This window comes from Leopardus geoffroyi, chromosome D2 (genome assembly GCF_018350155.1).
Source record: "Leopardus geoffroyi isolate Oge1 chromosome D2, O.geoffroyi_Oge1_pat1.0, whole genome shotgun sequence".
Classification (NCBI taxonomy): domain Eukaryota; kingdom Metazoa; phylum Chordata; class Mammalia; order Carnivora; family Felidae; genus Leopardus; species Leopardus geoffroyi.
Window position 1 is genome coordinate 61,582,712 of NC_059334.1, and position 17,186 is coordinate 61,599,897.

Consider the following 17,186-nt stretch of genomic DNA (forward strand, 5'->3'; position numbering starts at 1 on the left):
TTACCCCTGGAGAATCCCTTCATGCCACTGCTTGTACCGTTGTAGCCAAGAGGCACAGGGAGCACGGGGGAGGACTAGCCCCTGGGGTTCCTTGACTCTTAGCAGGATCAGCACTTTCTGAAGATTTTTGCATGTCTGATCCTTTGCTAAGGCAGGTGCACTTGTGAGATTGACATCACTCTTGCTCCTGGGGAATTTACAGGGTGGTTGGGGAGCCCATGAGGCAATCAGGCAAGAAGACCAGATAGAACACGATTCTGCCCTAAATGGTATGGTGCAGTTTGGCTGGAACAGTGGTTCTAAACTAGGGGCAATTTTCCACCTCTACCTAGGGGACATTTGGCAGTGTCTGGGTGTTGTTAGTTGTCACAACTGGGAGGTAGGGTGTTGCTACCAGCTTCTAGTGAATAGAGGCCAGGGTTGCTGTTAAACATCCTACAATGTGTGGGATGGTCTCTGCACAAAGAATTATCTGGCTCCAAGTGCCAGTACTGCCAAGGCAGAGAAACTCTGGGCTAGACATTACTGATGCGTAGTGCATCCACTTTGCTTAGGGAGCAGTCACAGAAGTCACAGGCCTTAGAGAAAATGGACTGAAATGTTTTAATACAGGGAAAATATGTCTACTTCTCACTGCATTGCAAGCAATCTGTGTTAACTACCTGCCCAGAGATTAAGAATCTTGACATCTTGGTTGCCCCTAATCAGCAGGTGCTATGTCTTGTGAAGGACAGAAATAGAGTTAATTTTTTATGGTGAGTAGCTAAGATCAAGTCCTCTGGCACTGGCATTTTATCTCTTACTCTGAATAATCTGGATAACCACTTTCAGAAGGATGGGATCTCAGTAGTGCCCAAATAATAACTTTATACAGTTTAAAGAATAATTAGGCTACCGTTATTTCAATAACAGGCCATATGTCAAACCAGGTGCCTGTTGCTGTGGCTTAGGCTTATTGTAATCTATCTCTGATAATGCAGTAAATTCCCCCTTTTCTAAGTCATCTGGCGTCTCCTTTAATCTTTAAGTGTAAGGTCTTAGAGTTCAGCAAGTTCTTTAAAGTTATTCAGAGCCCTTTGGAGACATAGCCTCTGGATCCTAAAGATTGTTTTGTTTTGTTTTGTTTTTTAATCTTGTATCTGCTTCCAGAGAGACCATTTTTAATGTGACACTTTGTCCCAGGTAGAAGTCAACAGTTTCCTTGAACAATGTCAAATGTTTTTTATTGCCAGTAAATCTCTGGAACTGGTCTTGAGACAGACAGCAGACAAGACAGTCGCGTTATTATTTCTTTTGCTCCCAACAAAAGTCACTTTTGGGATGGAACTGCTGAGGAAAAAATGGGATTAAATTTAGAATTTTGCTTAAAGTAAGGAATACCTCTGAGACACCACATGTGCTTCTCTGTCAAATGAAACTGTGATGAGTCTTTTTTTTTTTTTTTTTAATTTTTTTTTTTTTTCAATGTTTATTTATTTTTGGGACAGAGAGAGACAGAGCATGAACGGGGTAGGGGCAGAGAGAGAGGGAGACACAGAATCGGAAACAGGCTCCAGGCTCTGAGCCATCAGCCCAGAGCCTGACGCGGGGCTCGAACTCCCGGACCGCGAGATCGTGACCTGGCTGAAGTCGGACGCTTAACCAACTGCGCCACCCAGGCGCCCCGTGATGAGTCTCTTTTAAAGCACACCAGTGATAAGTCAACTCGTACTTTCAATATTTCAGATACCTTTGAAAACGATACCTCTTTCTGGGCAAAGAAATGAGTATTTTATTTGATCGAGAGCCATTTTTGGGGCGCCTGGGTGGCTCAGTCGGTTAAGCATACAACTTCGGCTCAGGTCATTACCTCGCAGCTCGCTAGTTCGAGCCCCACGTCAGGCTCTGTGCTGACAGCTCAGAGCCTGGAGCCTGCTTTGGATTCTGTGTCTCCCTCTCTTACTACTCCTACCCCCCCCCCCCACTCTCTCTCTCTCTCTCACTCTCTCTTTCAAAAATAAATAAACATCAAAAAATTAAAAAAAAAAAAAAAGAGCCATTTTCAAGATTTAGCAAAGACTTTGATGAGCTGGAAGTTAGTCATAGGAAGAACACTGACCCAAAAGTAAGAAGACCAGGGTTCCCACAGCCCCGATTCTGTAGTCTTATTAGGCTAAGTGGCCATTCCTTATCTCTGAGATAGGGTCGTAGCACTTCTGACCCCTTGCAGGGTGCTGGATGTTAATTTCAAATGAGAGGCTGGCTGTTAAAGAAGCTTGAAAACCTTGAAAGTCCTATATAAATGTGTATTTTGTATATATTAATTTTATATGTGTGTCCTGTGTATATACCATCCTTGATCCAAATTAGGACCTGGAGGCTTTGCCACCTTGTAAATCATTAAAAAAAGAATGAATCCTGCTGATTAGGTTGTACTTAATTAAGGTACACAATAAACCTGAATATTTCAGTAAGATTTTCAGCAATAAGAACTGAAATATCAACTTTTAATAAAAAAAAATTTTTTTTAATGATTATTTTTGAGAGAGACAGTGCACGAGCAGGGGAGGGGCAAAGAGAGAGGGAGACACAGAATCTGAAGCAGGCTCCAAGCTCTAAGCTGTCAGCGCAGAGCCTGATGCAGGGCTTGAACTCACAAACTGTGAGATCATAACCTGAGCCGAAGTCAGAGGCTTAACTGACTGAGCCACCCAGGTGCCCCTCAACTTTTTTTTTTTTTTTTTTTTTTAAACCTAGCAGTTTGGTTATTACAAAGTTCCTCAAAGGCAAAGTCCATATCTTATCTGTCGTTTTTGTGCCTGTCAGCATCTAGCATGAAAGTTTGGGATAACCCCTAAGCATTAAAATTCTTTCCACTAAAATTTGGGCTTTAGATCCAGAAAACTTGTTCTAGCTGTGTGACTTTTCTCGGTTCCCATATGTAAAACATAGCATAGGTAACAGTGCCCAGCTGAATACTTGACACAGTCACTGGGAAGAATTTGGTTGAGTGTCCAACCTGTTGAGTGTCAGGAAGTTTTCCTGATTGTCCAGAGACACTTCCCTCGTACAGTGAAGAGGCGTCCTCCCCTTTGTCTAGGTCCCTGTTTTACATGTTGTGCATAAGGTGTTGCTTGAGCCTCAGTGTGGAAAATTAATATGTCTGCTGTTTATGTTTGAGTCTCTGCGGCATGCCTTAACCTCAAGGTGAAGAGATGAACGTCTATTACTGAACTTGAGAGCAGGAGAAGCTAATCAGATGCCCACACAGGCCAGGCAGTGACAGCTTGAGTTAAGCAGATGGGCTTCGTGGACAGCAGGGATTGTGGGGGAGGCTGAGGTGGAGCCAGAGCCCATGTACATCTGTGAGCCAACCTAATATGCTGCTAAGGGATTGTGGGCCCGGAATTTGCAAGAGAAGCTGGAAATCTGATTTCTGTATGACTCCTTTTCATTTGAAAATGTTGACAATTAGGGACTTGCCTATGGTTCCTGCCATAGCTTGCTTGTCTCAGATTGCAGTTCTCTCCTATTCTTGAGTAACCCTGTTTTTGCTGGTAAAAAAAAAAAAAAAAAAAATGTCTGTTAATTCCATTTTTTAAAAAGTTGAAAAACAAAGTTACCATGTGGGCCTAGAACTCCTTAGTGGGCCCATTGTGGTCTGAGGGCCACCACTGGCAATCCTTGCTTTCAAGCAGGAGGCAGCCACACAGTATGGGAAGGAAAGAATCTGCCCTCATGGGATCAGCTGTGGACACATACATGATAGGTGGCTGCATTGTCCTCCTGCCTGAGTGCCACTTGCTCCGTTGAGTGCTACCTGCCCCTCGCCCCTTAGCTCTGCATCAGCCCTTGCTGAAGATGCCACACTTCTCAGTGCATTTGTTCCGTGGTAGAAGAGGCCAGTGATGAGGGATTGCTGGGGATACCTCAAGGCAAGACTGCCTTTCCTTCTAAGTGTCCAGGGGTGAAAGAATTGCACAGTAACCCAATGTCCTGAGCTGCTGCAGCCAGCAGACCCCCATGGGCTTGCATGTGCTAGGACATCGGCAAGTAGCCTTTAATAAAACCATGGAATATGTTGCAACTTCCGATCTGTGCTCTGGGATTTTCCTACCAGGGTCAAGTGGCGTTTTCTGAGTTTGTTATTCAGGTTCCTAATAGCAACACAGGAAATGGATTTTAATTTCTTTGTTGGCTGCTCTGTTTGGGGGCTATTTAATGAGGATCCACTTTGCAATGCAGCAGAACTGGTGTGGATACGAGTGTACCTGTTACTCTTGTAAAAAAATTTATGATCTATTATATATATATATATATATATATATATATATATATATATATATATATATATATATTATGGAGTGAGGCAAAAAGCATATGAATAATTTTATATGTCTTGATTCTATATGTTGATTCATATACATTTATATGTCTTGGCTACCCTTGGGGGTAACTTTTGGGATGTGTTTGGGATTGTAGGAAAAGAATATTAGACCATTCCACTTTTAGAGGGCAAGAACCACGTATATTGTACTTTTTTATAAATCTAGAGCAATGGTTCTCAAACTTGAATATATATGAGGTGAGCCCTTAGAAGTTCTTAATCTATGTTCTGAAATACCCCAGGCAATTTTTGGGCCTGCTGACCACACTTTAGGAAATACGTCTCTGTTTTGTTGCGTGTTTTTATCTAAGTGTCTTCATTGCTACTTTGAGACAAATTCATTATTTGTGAGATGCCATGATTTGTTCTGATTCACTGTGTTGTCTTTCCTCAGATTCTTGGTGGTCCCCAGACACAATTGTTCCGGGAGGCCCTCACAGGTTAAAGTAAATGGATCCTTGTCCCTGCGACAGCAAGGGTTCCCCAGCACTGCCCTTCAACAGTATACAGTTCAGCCGCATCTTGAAGCAGCAGCTGTCCACATTGGTTCTAGGCTTTTCTTAAGTGTTACGAGCTCCAGTCTTTTGGCTTTACCCTTTATGGTACTTTGTAGCTAGAGGGTGGGGAGACTGGGTGCTCTCAAGCCTAGGGAACTGAAGGCTAGAGGCCTTAGGGGTCAAGCATACTATCAAATGTGAGGAATGAGGCTGAATCTTACCAGATTAGATTTATTGGCTTGTTTAGGGGAACCTGCCCAGGCTATTTGTCCTTTTGGAAAATTACTGAACTCAACCAAATATCCTAAAAATTCATTCCTAATACCTTAGTGCATACAAAGCAGAGCCTTGGTTCTTGGCAATGGCTTACCCTTTATCAGAAAGGATGAGACTGAGTTCTTTTAGGTAGTAAAGCTCAAAGGAGTAATTGTCATGTATAGTTTATATTGTGAAGGATACAAAAGTAGTACGTGACGAGGGAGCCTGGGTAGCTCAGTCGGTTAAGTGTCCAACTTCAGCTCAGGTCATGTTCTCACGGTTCACGAGTTCGAGCCCCACGTCGGGCTCTGTGGTGACAGCTCAGAGCCTGGGGCCTTCTTCAGATTCTGTGTCTCCCTCTCTCTCTGCCCCTCCCTGTCTCATTCTCTCTCTCTCTCTCTTTCTCTCAAAAAAACCCCAAAACATGAAAAAGTAGTCCGTGACAATCCCCACCATCAAAAGGAGGTTAGACTAATATGTGGGAAACAGTGGGTCAGGACTCCTACTGGATCATTCCTGTGCCTGAGCTTCCTTTCCTTCATCCCCAACTCTTCTACAGCCTTCTTACATCCAATTCAAAATGTGTGCTCTTGGACGATTCTATTTCCCTCAGCTTTTCAAGCAGCCTTAAAACCATTGGTATTAGAGAAAAACTGATACTAACTTTCTTACTGTAAAAATAAAGGTGTAAATCCACAAAACTTTGTGGATAGAGTGCTTTTTACGATCACCTACAAATCTTTTTTTAAGGACCTGGGCCTAAAAGTGCTGCATTTTCAGAATTTGAAAGTTCTATCTAAGGTAGAATAAAAATAACTGATTCTGTGTTAAAGTTGCTTGCTGTCTTTTCTCGTTTAGCCATTTCAAATCTGTCTTATTTATGAAGACTTTGTTGTCCTTAGGTTACAGAGCATTACCAAAATCAGGTAGAACTTCAGTCTAGTAGATGTATAGTGCTAGAATTTGGTCTGTTCTCTGGAAAGCTATTTCTGGTTCAGGACTGGAAGGAAAGTTGATTTTGTTACTGTGTAGTAGCAGCCACAAGGCAAGGAGACCAAAAAAGGGGGAAGGGGGCCCCCAGTTGAAAAGTAATTGTAAGAGTTGCAAAAATAGGGGTGCCTGGGTGGCACAGTTGGTGGAGTGCCTGACTTTAGCTCAGGTCACGATCTCACGGTTTTTGGGTTCAAGTCCGAGTCAGTCTCTGTCCTTACAGCTCAGAACCTGGAGCCTGTTTCTGATTCTGTGTTTCCCTTTCTCTCTGCCTCTCAAAAATAAATAAATGTTTAAAATTTTTTAAAAAAAAAACTGTTGCAAAAATAGGAGCCTGTGTGGTGCAGTTGGTTAAGCATCTGAGTCTTGGTCTCTGCTCAGGTCATGATCTCACAGTTTGTCAGTTCGAGCCCTGCATCGGGCTCTGCGTTGATGGCTCTGAGCCTGCTTGGGATTCTGTCTCTCTTTCTCTCTGCTTCTCCCCTGCTTGTGCGTGTGCATGCTCTCTCTCAAAATAAATAAACTTAAAAGAGTTGAAAAATATTTTGATATTGTTCAAATACCCCGCAACATTATAGCCAACAACGAATTTACCAGCTATGGTATTTTGGCTGTTATTTTAACTGTTGTGCATGTCATATGAGGCATGGCCTCTTCCTGCATTCTCAGCTCTTCTTTTCACTCTATTCTGCCTGAGATTCACTGTACTCAGCCACACTAGCCTTCTTCCTTTTCCTTGAGTGCACCAAACTCATTCTTCCATTGGTGTCTTTGCCTGTACTTGACATTGCCTTTGCCTGGAACACTGTTCCCACAGGTCTTCTTACTCTGGGCTCCTTCTCATCACTCAAAGCTCATTCAACTCCTATGTTACCTGACTGCCCCATCAAAAACCTTTTGTCCTAGGGGTGCCTGGGTGGCTCAGTTGGTTAAGCATCCAACTCTTGATTTCAGCTCAGGTCATGATCTCGTGGTTTCATGAGATCGAGCCCCATGTCAGTCTCTGTGCTAACAGAGAGGAGCCTGCTTGGGATTCTCTCTCTCTCTCTTCCTCTCTCTGTGCCCCCTCCCACTCATGCTTTCTCTGTCTCTCTCAAAATAAATAAATAAAACTTTGAAAAAACATCAGCAACATAAAAAACCCTTTTGTCCTATTCTGTTTTATATTCTCCTGGAGATTATTACTCTTTTAAATTGTAATTTCACTTGTTAATTTTCATTCTTCTCTGCTTGAACATATTTAGGATTTTTTTGTCTTTGTTGCTCTATAGTTTCAAACAGTGTGCCCAGGTATGAGTGTATTATTGTCTGAAAATTCCATTATCTTTTTTTTAAATTTTGTTTTTAACTTTAAATCCAAGTTAGATAACATATAGTATAATAGTGATTTCAGGAATAGAATTTATTGATACATTTATCACTTACATATAACAAACACCCAGTGCTCATCCCAGCAAGTGTCCTCTCTAATTGCCTTTTGCCCATTTAGCCCAACCGCCCACCCAAAACCCCTCCAGCAACCCTCAGTTTGTTCTCTGTATTTAAGAGTCTCTTATGGTTTGTCTTCCTCTCTGTTTTTATATTATTTTTGCTTCCGTTCCCTTATGTTCATCTGTTTTGTGTCTTAAATTCCACATATGAGTGAAATCATGATATTTGTTTTTCTCTGACTGATTTATTTCACTTAGCATCATATATTCTGGTTCTATCCACATTGTTACAAATGGCAAGATTTCATTCTTTTTGATTGATGAGTAATACTCCATTGTGTATATATATCACATCTTCTTTATCCATTCATCAGTCCATGGACATTTGGGCACTTTCCATACTTTGATTATTGTCAATAGTGTTGCTATAAGCATTGGGGTGTATGTGCCCCTTTGAAATAGCACACCTATATCCTTTGGATAAATACTTAGTAGTGTAATTGCTGGGTCGTAAGGTAGTTCTATTTTTAATTTTTTGAGGAACCTCCATACTGTTTTCCAGATGGCTGCACCAGTTTGCATTCCCACCAGCCATGCAAAAAGGTTCCTCTTTCTCTGCATCCTTGCCAACATCTATTGTTACCTGAGTTGTTAATGTTAGCCATTCTGACAGGTGTGAGGTGCTATCTCGTTGTGGTTTTGGTTTGTATTTCCCTGATGATGAGCGATGTTGAGCACTTTTTCATATGTCTGTTAGCCATCTGGATGTCTTCTTTGGAAAAGTGTCTATTCATGCCTTTTGCCCATTTCTTCACTAGATTATTTGTTTTTTGGGTGTTGATTTTGATAAGTTCCTTATAGATTTTGGATACTAACCCCTTATCTGATGTCATTTGCAAATATCTTCTCCCATTTCATCGGTTGCCTTTTAGTTTTGCTGATTGTTGAAAATTCCATTATTAGCTCTGGGAATTTTTCAGTTCTTTCTTTCTTTCTTTCTTTCTTTCTTTCTTTCTTTCTTTCTTTGAAAATTTTTTTTTCACATTTATTTTATTTTCGAGACAGAGAGAGACAGAGCACAAATGGGGAATGGGCAGAGAGAGAGGGAGACACAGAATCCAAAGCAGGCTCCAGGCTCGGAGTTGTCAGCACAGAGCCCGACATGGGCCTCAAACTCACAGACCGCGAGATCATGACCTGAGCTGAAGTTGGACCCTCAACCAACTGAGCCACCCAGGCACCCCCAGTTCTGTCTTTGAATATCACATCTCCGGAGCACCTGGGTGGCTCGGTTGAGCGTCTGACTCTTGATTTCAGCTTGGGTCATGATCTCATGGTTCGAGGGATTGAGTCCTGTGATGGGCTCTGCACTGGCAGTGCAAAACCTGCTTGGGATTCCCTCTCTCCTTCTCGCTCTCTGCCCCTTCCCTTCTCACACGCGCATGTGTGTGTATACTCTCTCTCAAAATAAATGAGTAAACGTTAAAAAAAAATATATCACAACTCCTCCATTTTCTTCATTTCCTTCTCACGCTTCTTATTCTCATTTTCATTTCTCATGTTATCTTTTAATTGGTATAAACCCTTTGCTGGGTAATTTTCTCAGATTTGTGTTCCAGTTAATTGATTCTCTCTTTAACTTGGTCTGATCTCTGTGCAAACTATTTGTTAAGGTTTTAAATTTCAGTAATGATTTTTCTGTGTTTCCCCCTCCCCCGTCCCCCACCCGAATTGGCTTGGTCACTGTCTGTTTTTTTCTCATGTTTTTCATTGTTTTCTTTTGACTTTAATAATTGGATATATGCTTATATATTATCGCTTCTCTGATCATTCCGTTAAGTTTTTTCAGAGTCTTATTCTACTGTTTGGTGGATTTTCCAAGTCTTGTTTGTGATGGCTTCTTTGTGCATAAACTTTTGTATTTTCTGTTGTGAGCTCATCTTCAACAGAGCTTTATTTGTGGGAATCATACTCTGATTAAGGGTAGGTCTCTTCAGAGTTTTGTATTTTTTCTCCCAAATGTTACACAGTTATTGCAAGCCTGACCACTTTTTGTGTGAAAGTTATGCCATGGGGATTTTCAGACCATGTAGTAGTACAATTTAAATTTAAAATTAGCTTATGGAAAGACCTATGGTTACAGATGATCATTTTTCCTCTTAATTCAGAGCTTTCGTATTGTTACTGTGTGCCAACAGGCTAATTTTTTCCTAGTCTGCTCTGTCTTTTTGAGGGTCCTCACTTTAAATGGGGGCTCACTTTCAATTTCCTGTTTTCAGGTGGGCCCAGGGGGAATAAACAGCCCCCTTTTCCAGGGCAACTGAAAAGGCCTGACCTCATTTGCCACTGGACTTTCTAGTTCCCCCCAACATTTTTGGCCCTGGTGGATCTTCCTTGCTTTCTTGCAAGCTCAGCTGTGTAATTAAAAGGATATTGTTATATAGCCAGTACTTCTAGGAGTTTTGGCATTAAAGTTACCTACCCGGCTCTGTCGCTGTGAAAGCAGGATCTCTTCCCCCAGAATCTCTCACTCATGGCTGTAGCTGCAGCATCCAGCACAGCACCTGGCACATGGGGAAGGGCTGTCAATACAGACTTGTTATTTGACTTGTGGAATTGGACGTTTCAATTAGAAACTGTTCCTTCTCCCTGTAGGGAAAGCCAGAAGTGGTGCTCCAAATCCATTCATATCCAGCAGCCAAGGTGGTGTTCTGTGTTTTAACACCTGTGAACGATTTCAATTTTCCTGTTTTTTTACTTTTAAATGTTAAAACTTCAGTGCTTTCCTAAGGACACGAAGATGCCGTTGCCAGTTACCAGCAGAGTTTTCCAACGCCATAAATTGGTGAATTAAAACCATCCCTGGGGAACCATTATTGCCCAGTGTCTCTTTATGCTGGCACTTAGAAAGTTCTTATGCTGATTAAATTGACCTTTATAGTGGCTTAGCTGAGAATAGCAACTATAAGAGATGGAAACTGTTGAGGAAAGTGTTGTTAGTCCCACAGTTTCTGCTGCCACAAAAGAGGAGATGATTTTTTGCATATGTGCAAAACATATACTATTCATCCTTTTCCGTTGTAAAAATGTTCTTTCCAGTTTGGTGCTGTTCTTGCTTGCTTCTTCCCGGTGTCTGTGCTTTTTGTTTGCGGTGACCCTTTGTGCCCTGTATCAGAGCCAGTCCCTGTGATATCTGGGCTGAAGACACATACTAGTAACAGACGAAGATGCTAATGGTCATCTCTACAGTCATTCCTGAGATGAGAGGCCTCCAACATAAGGGCACATGTTATTCAGTTTCTTTGTGACAAGTTCTACATTTCTAGCATTTTTTGGTCGGGCAGTTTTGTGCAAATGAAAATATTGCTGGGAAGGAGCTGTCTTTAAAATGTAAATCTGATTTTGTCACTTCTGTGCACAGTCTGGTCCCCACTTACCTAACTTCCCTGCCTACTTCTTTAACCATCCTCTTCTAGTTAAAGGGCTTTGCTTGTACTGCCTCTTTTGCCTAGAATGTTCTTCCCATCCCTCTTCCCTCGGTTACTAACTTTCTAACCATCTTGGTGATCTCAGTTCAAGCTTACCTTCCTCACAGAAGCTGTCTGGACCTTCCCTACTAGCTCCTAGCTCTAATCTTTTTGTAAGCTCTCACTATATCATGTATTTTTCTCTTTCTGGTTGCAGTTTAATCTGTGTGATTACTTTATCATCTTTCATTAGACTGCAAGCTCCGTGAAGACAGAGATCATGACCATTTTGGCCATTTGCCCATTGTATTCCCCACCCTAATTCAGTGCTGGTGCAGGGCAGGTACTCAATGTCGAAGGAAGGAATAAAGATCCTTACTGCACGCTGGGATGAAACACTGCTTTTCAGAAAGTCAGTGTGTGAAAGTACAACCTTTCAAGCAGGAAAGGGAGGAGCCCTGAGCAGGCTGTCCCTCCTCACTGCCAAGTAGAAGATGAAAGATCTGTACCCAAAGTCAAAGAGCTCTACAAGGGCAGGGTCCTTACCTTTTCCTCCAGAGACAAAATGTTGACTTTGTTTGGTTTGGGTCTTTCAGTGGATTTTTTTAAGCCACTGAAGTATAAGAAGCAACTGGACAAGTATCACCTCAACTAAGGAAACTAAAGGTCAATAGTAAGAGCTCAGGCTCTGGGGTCGGATGAAAGAGGTTTGAACGATTTTCTAGTCGTATGACCTTAAGTGAGTTGTGCAGCCTCTCGTAACCTCAATTGCCTGATACTACCTACTTCATAGGTTGCTTTCAAATTGAGATGGAGGAATGTGTAAGGCATTTAGAACAGTGCCTGGCACATGGCAAGTGCTCAGTATACATTAGCTATATTATTCACCCCAGGTTGCGTAGCCGTTGTTTCATTAAGCAAACCATTATGCACCAAGCGCTGTGTTCATACTGGGAATGGGGGAGGGGGGATGAGGAGACAGAGCTCCTGCCTATAGGGCGAGCACAATTCATTCTTTGGTTCACTCCCTGGAGAAAGGGGGTGGGAGGGATATTTACTGCCCACTCTTCAAGACTTGGCCTGAGCAACATAATATGTATATAGAGTGCTTGGAGATGCTTAGAAGCAAGGCAAAGAGGAATCATAAAAGGTGCTGAGAACTTTTCATATTTGAACCTTATCCATTGCATTCTCTCTAGTTTCTTTTTCCGTTCTTCCTGTGTGTGGAGCAATCCACATTGCCAGTGAACGTCACTCTTCTGAAATCGTTTTGATTGAATGCAAAGTGCTATTTAGATGGGCTTTCCTGCCCAGCAATAATGGTTCACAGACTAATATTGATACTAAGAGGTCAGAGAAGTTAAGTCACTTACCCAAGGTCACATAGTTAATTAATAAGCGCAGTATAAGAGCTGGGCTTCAGACCCAGATCAACCTCTTAACCACTTCTGCCTCGCAGTGGATCTCGAGCCACCTGGAGGTGTTTGAGAGCTCTCCAGGTAATGCACGATTAGTCTCCTCGTACAGGGAAGGCTGGAAGAGTACCAGGCAGCATCCGTGCACTTCTATTCTTTGCTGTCTCTTTGAATGAGAGGAGACAGATTTTAGCAGCTCTTGGGTTGACTCAAGGCTGCTGTGTGAGGGGATGGGAGGTGGGTAGGCTAATAAAGACTTCGGGTTGAAGGAGACACGAGAGAGCATCTTTGACTTCTCTTAGGGCTACTGAGTAACTTGTCCAGGTCCTGGTCCTCTGTCGTGAGGACCAAACCCAAGAAACCTAGAAACCCAGGGCTTTCCTTTCGCACCAGCAGCGTTCTGGAGGAGCTTACCTTTGGGACTGACATCTCAACTTACCCGCCTGGTCCTCCATTTCTTCCTTGCTAAAGGCTCGTGAGCCCACTTCTTGTCTTCCTTAACTGTCCACCTGCTTTCCTTCATCCTATAGCAGAAAGTGACAGTTTCCATCACCAGGGCCACCTCAGGCATCCTGAGAGCTCTATTGCGGGGCAGGGGAAGGCGAACAGGGATTGAGATTTACTGGGTAAAAAGCGTTTGAGGACCCTGGATTAGATGCTGCTGCTCCACTTCTGCTCTCCCTGGAAAAGTGGAGGCAGAGCAGGAAAAAAGATCGAGGTCCTGTTTATACCAGGCTTCCTGTGGGGTGGGTGGGTGGGGAAGCCGAGAGAAAAGCTGACATCAGTAGGTCGTGAAGATTACCACTTGTTTAGATGTCAGACGCGTTCCACTCCATGCCTCACTTAGGAGCAGTTGACTGTCCAGTGTTCAGAGCCTGGACCTCGTCTGGTGAATTTTCCTGAGGCAGAAGTGTCACTGGATTCTTTCATGTGTTGGAGTGTAGGCAGCACGGCCTGTTTTAGAAACTACGTGGACACTTTGAACTGTGTGAGCCCGTGCCAGAAGAATGGCATTTCAGGGCCCGGTAAACTTGGGAGAAACTTTTTGATGTCTTTCTGAAAGCAATGTTTTCCTCTGAAGTCAAGGAGGGTGTGTTCTAGCAAAAGCAGCGAGGGAGCCCAGATCTGCTTTCTCCATGTGCACCAGGCCTCAGAGGAGACTCGTGACCAGACATCCCCCGTCCAGGTGTTCCATTTTGCTTATGGTGGACGTGGGGAGGCGGGCCTGTTGACAGTGCTGTGAAACCCTCACTGTCAAAACTTACAAATGCCCTTCCCGTGTTTCCTTCTTCCTCCACCCCTTTACACAAGGCTGTGAGGCTCTTAGAGACCAGGAAACGCCTGAGCGTATGTGGTAGAGCCCTGCACCGAGCCTGGGATCTGGTCTTCAGCTGTGCCCTCTCCCGCATCCTCGCCTGTGACACCAGGCACTTGCATGGTCTCCGCCCAGCCTTAGTCCTGTAGACGGTTGCTGGAGTGCCTTGTTTATACCCCTGGCCAAGAAGACAGTGGAGTGTAAAGTGAGGCCCAGAGAGGAGGAACTGACCGTGTGACTTAAGTTTCCACTGGCAGGCGTCCGCCCGGATGTACACTGTGGGCAGGGTCAGCCTGAGTAGCAGCAAATACAATACTGTGGTTTTAGTTTCTTTGCTGAGCAGAGTTTTTTTTCCAGCCTTGAGTTTCTTGAGGATGAGGACAATGTCTTATTTATCTTTGTATCCCATGTACCCAACACGGTGCTTGGCACAAAGACAGTGTCCAGTAAGTGGACATGTTACTTCTTTAAAATAAAGAAACATTGAAAGCCAGATGGCAAGTCATGAAAGACACATGACTTATGTGCTCCTGTGTCTCCCCATATGTGTTGGGGGTCCACAGTACATTTGGGGCTGAAGTTCAGGTTGGCTGGTCAGGTATCTCATATCTTAGATGTGAAATGTCAAAAAAATATTTTCACCTCCATCCTCTTCCAGAGCTGTGAATAGAACTTGGCACCCCGCGAGGTGGTTACTCAGCAGTGCCCATTCTGGAGCCGTCCCTGACAAGGCACAGTGTGAATCCTAGGTCCAGTCAAGATTATTAAGAGATCATTTGATAAGCAAAAAATTATCTAGCAAATTGAAATTGGACAAGGTCACCTGAGCAGGTTACCTCTTTTCTTAAGAGTGAAAATTTTAGTGGCAAGTTATTTTAGCTCTCTTTGGAATCACACTGTATTTGACCTTGAACAGTGTGTTGTTTTGAAGGACAGAATGACTGACTAGATGCTAATCCTAGAATATGTACCGCGTTAATTGTTCCAGGAACTTTCACAGAAAAGCTGGTTTTATTTAAAACATCCTGCTCATTACATGAGAACCATCATCCTTTTACTGGCTGAGTTCAGCCCTGGAATGTGAAGGTGAAGTGTTTCTGTTCGGACATAAAGAAAGTGAGGCATCCATTTCCTGTCTGAGGAAAACTTCGCTGTTTACCAGTCAGCTTTGTGTGCTGAATCCTCTTCCCCCTTTAATAAACCTTGGTTGTTTTTCGTCAATCTGCTGCTGTTGTGTGGTTCTTTCTAATTTTTTTTTTCCTTTGTGGAATGAACATTGGTATAGACCATCTTGATGGAAGGGGAGCAGACAACCAGGAAGAGGGTGATGAGAAGAAAAGCGACATTTAAAAACTATAATTTAATATGCCAAATGTTTTTTTGATTTTTTTTTTTTCTTTAGGATAAGGAAACCTGTGTGGGTACCAACAATCAAAGCTACATCTGTGACACAGGACACTGCTGTGGACAGTCTCAGTGCTGCAACTACTACTATGAACTCTGGTGTAAGTCCTTGCCCCCTGGGGGATCTGTGGCACTCCAGGGTGCTCCTGGTCACGGTCTCTGCTCATTGGGAAATGGTGGACTGGGCCATGTTTCTTACTCTCTTGGAGGAGGTGTTGCAAGTAGAAACTGTTGCTGGGTTCTAGATGCAATTCCTCTGTAGAGGACTGGCCCAGTGCCCTTTGGACACCATGGGCTAAAGACTAGAAAATATGGTCAGAGTCTTCTGAAGAGGCCATGGGTATGAGGTCTGCTGCAGGAACTCCTGCCTGGGGTTCTCTCTGATGCCACCTCCAGGGTGTCCTGAGCAGTGGTAACAATACACCCTTCCACGAGCCAGCCCAGACACCCAGGCTTTGCCATCTTTGCGAAGAGAGGTTGCAGCAGCCGACCTGTGAATGCCAGGCGAGGCTTTGCGGAGAGCTATAGTGTTGTTTTCTTATAACAGCCTTAAGGACTTCCAGGATTCCTCATAGAGCATCAAGGAGCTGCCTCTGTTTCTGAGGGTCTCTGTCAAAGGGATCACCTTCTCCTAGGTCCCTGCCCACGGAGCCCTCTCAGGGTGAGGGAGTCTAGAGGTTTAGCCCCTTTGTTTCTTTCCCATTTCTCAAGCTGAAGTGTCTGGAGGCTTGCTTCTCCAGTGTACCTCCCCTGTTAACTCTCAGCTAATTGCCATGTGCAGACAATCCTCTTCTTGCCACTGGTTTGTTTGAGGCCATGAACTTGCACCTTTCAGGCTTGCCCAAGAGTGGCGACATCACCGTGTCAGGGAGCGAGCCAGGTTCGAGGAGTTCACTAACACACTTTGGATTCCAATCTTCTCAAAGCTTGGATGAGACCCTACAGGATGCTGGACAACGAATTGGGAGGACAGGAGAGTCCTTAGGGCAGGGTCCCCAGGTGACCAGCACTGCACCGGTTCTCACAACTGTCTGTAGAGAGGAGAAACAGTAGACTGTTTCCCCAGATAGTTCTAAGCTCCTGTCACTCCTTCTGTTTGGAAACAAACTGGGCTGGTTTGTCAAACTATGCCTTTGCTGCCAGTGTCACCCTGTCCTTTCTCCCCGTCCTCTGTCTGATCTCCCCACTCCCTCCACATCAGTGATGTGGTCGGAAAGCTACAAGTGCTATTGTTTAGTATGGAAAGGAAATTAGATTCTTGGCTGGTCAGTCTCTCCCTCTAAATGTAAACGTATTTTGTAGCCAGTGGGAGTGGTTCCTTCAAACAGGACCTCTCCTCACCCTTATACTTCCCTTTCAAGGACTGAGGACTGGCTTGTCCTTTCTGAGGAATTCCAGGGGCGGTCAAATGTATACTTCCTTCCCAAGGAGACGGCAGGGCTCAGGATATCCCCACCATTCCTCCGTGAATATAAGCAACAGCAAAGGAGGGCCCAGAACTGTTGCTATTTTAGAAGGGGTGGGGCCGAGGGACTTAGTAGAGGACACAAAGTGCCAAGCAGGTGAACAGACTGTGTTTAAATGTTTTAAAATGTAGATAACCACAGGGTTCAAATTCTCCCTCCCACCCCTTGTTAAAACAAAAGTCGAAGCTGGGCTGCCAAAAAGCCACAGAGCTGCAGTTTGTTTTTCCGGGGCCTGGCCGAGGCAGCATCGGTTGTAGAGAGGCATGGGCTTGCTGATGGCCTCGTCTCAGACTGACAGAGCCTCCTGGGACCTTGGCAGTGCAGGCTCCATAGCCACCAGAATTGGGTCACTGTCGTCAGGGTCGGGGGTGGGGGGGGTGGGCAGCGGGGACAGGGAGACCCAGATGGCAGGGAGGCAGCCTGGGAACCAGGCTCCTCATCCCAAGGGCTTAAAGAAAGCCAGAGGAGGAGCTGCTAAGTGGCTGATTATCTCCAGTTATGGTCAGCGGGGGAAGGGAGGAGGCTAGAGACCAGAGTCCGGACAGGGAGAAAAGACTCGCCACTATATGAGTTGGTCC

The 17,186-nt window shown here is 44.1% G+C and overlaps 1 protein-coding gene across 4 annotated transcripts in view; it reads left to right on the plus strand.

The window, feature by feature from the left end:
* WBP1L (WW domain binding protein 1 like) overlaps positions 1 to 17,186 on the plus strand; it is a 60,660-nt gene that overhangs the window by 29,128 nt on the left and 14,346 nt on the right. For all 4 annotated transcript variants that reach the window (XM_045438741.1, XM_045438743.1, XM_045438742.1 and 1 more), the window contains exon 2: positions 15,141 to 15,243. In XM_045438741.1, coding sequence (XP_045294697.1) covers positions 15,141 to 15,243 — 103 coding nt within the window. The remainder of the gene's footprint in view (positions 1 to 15,140; positions 15,244 to 17,186) is intronic.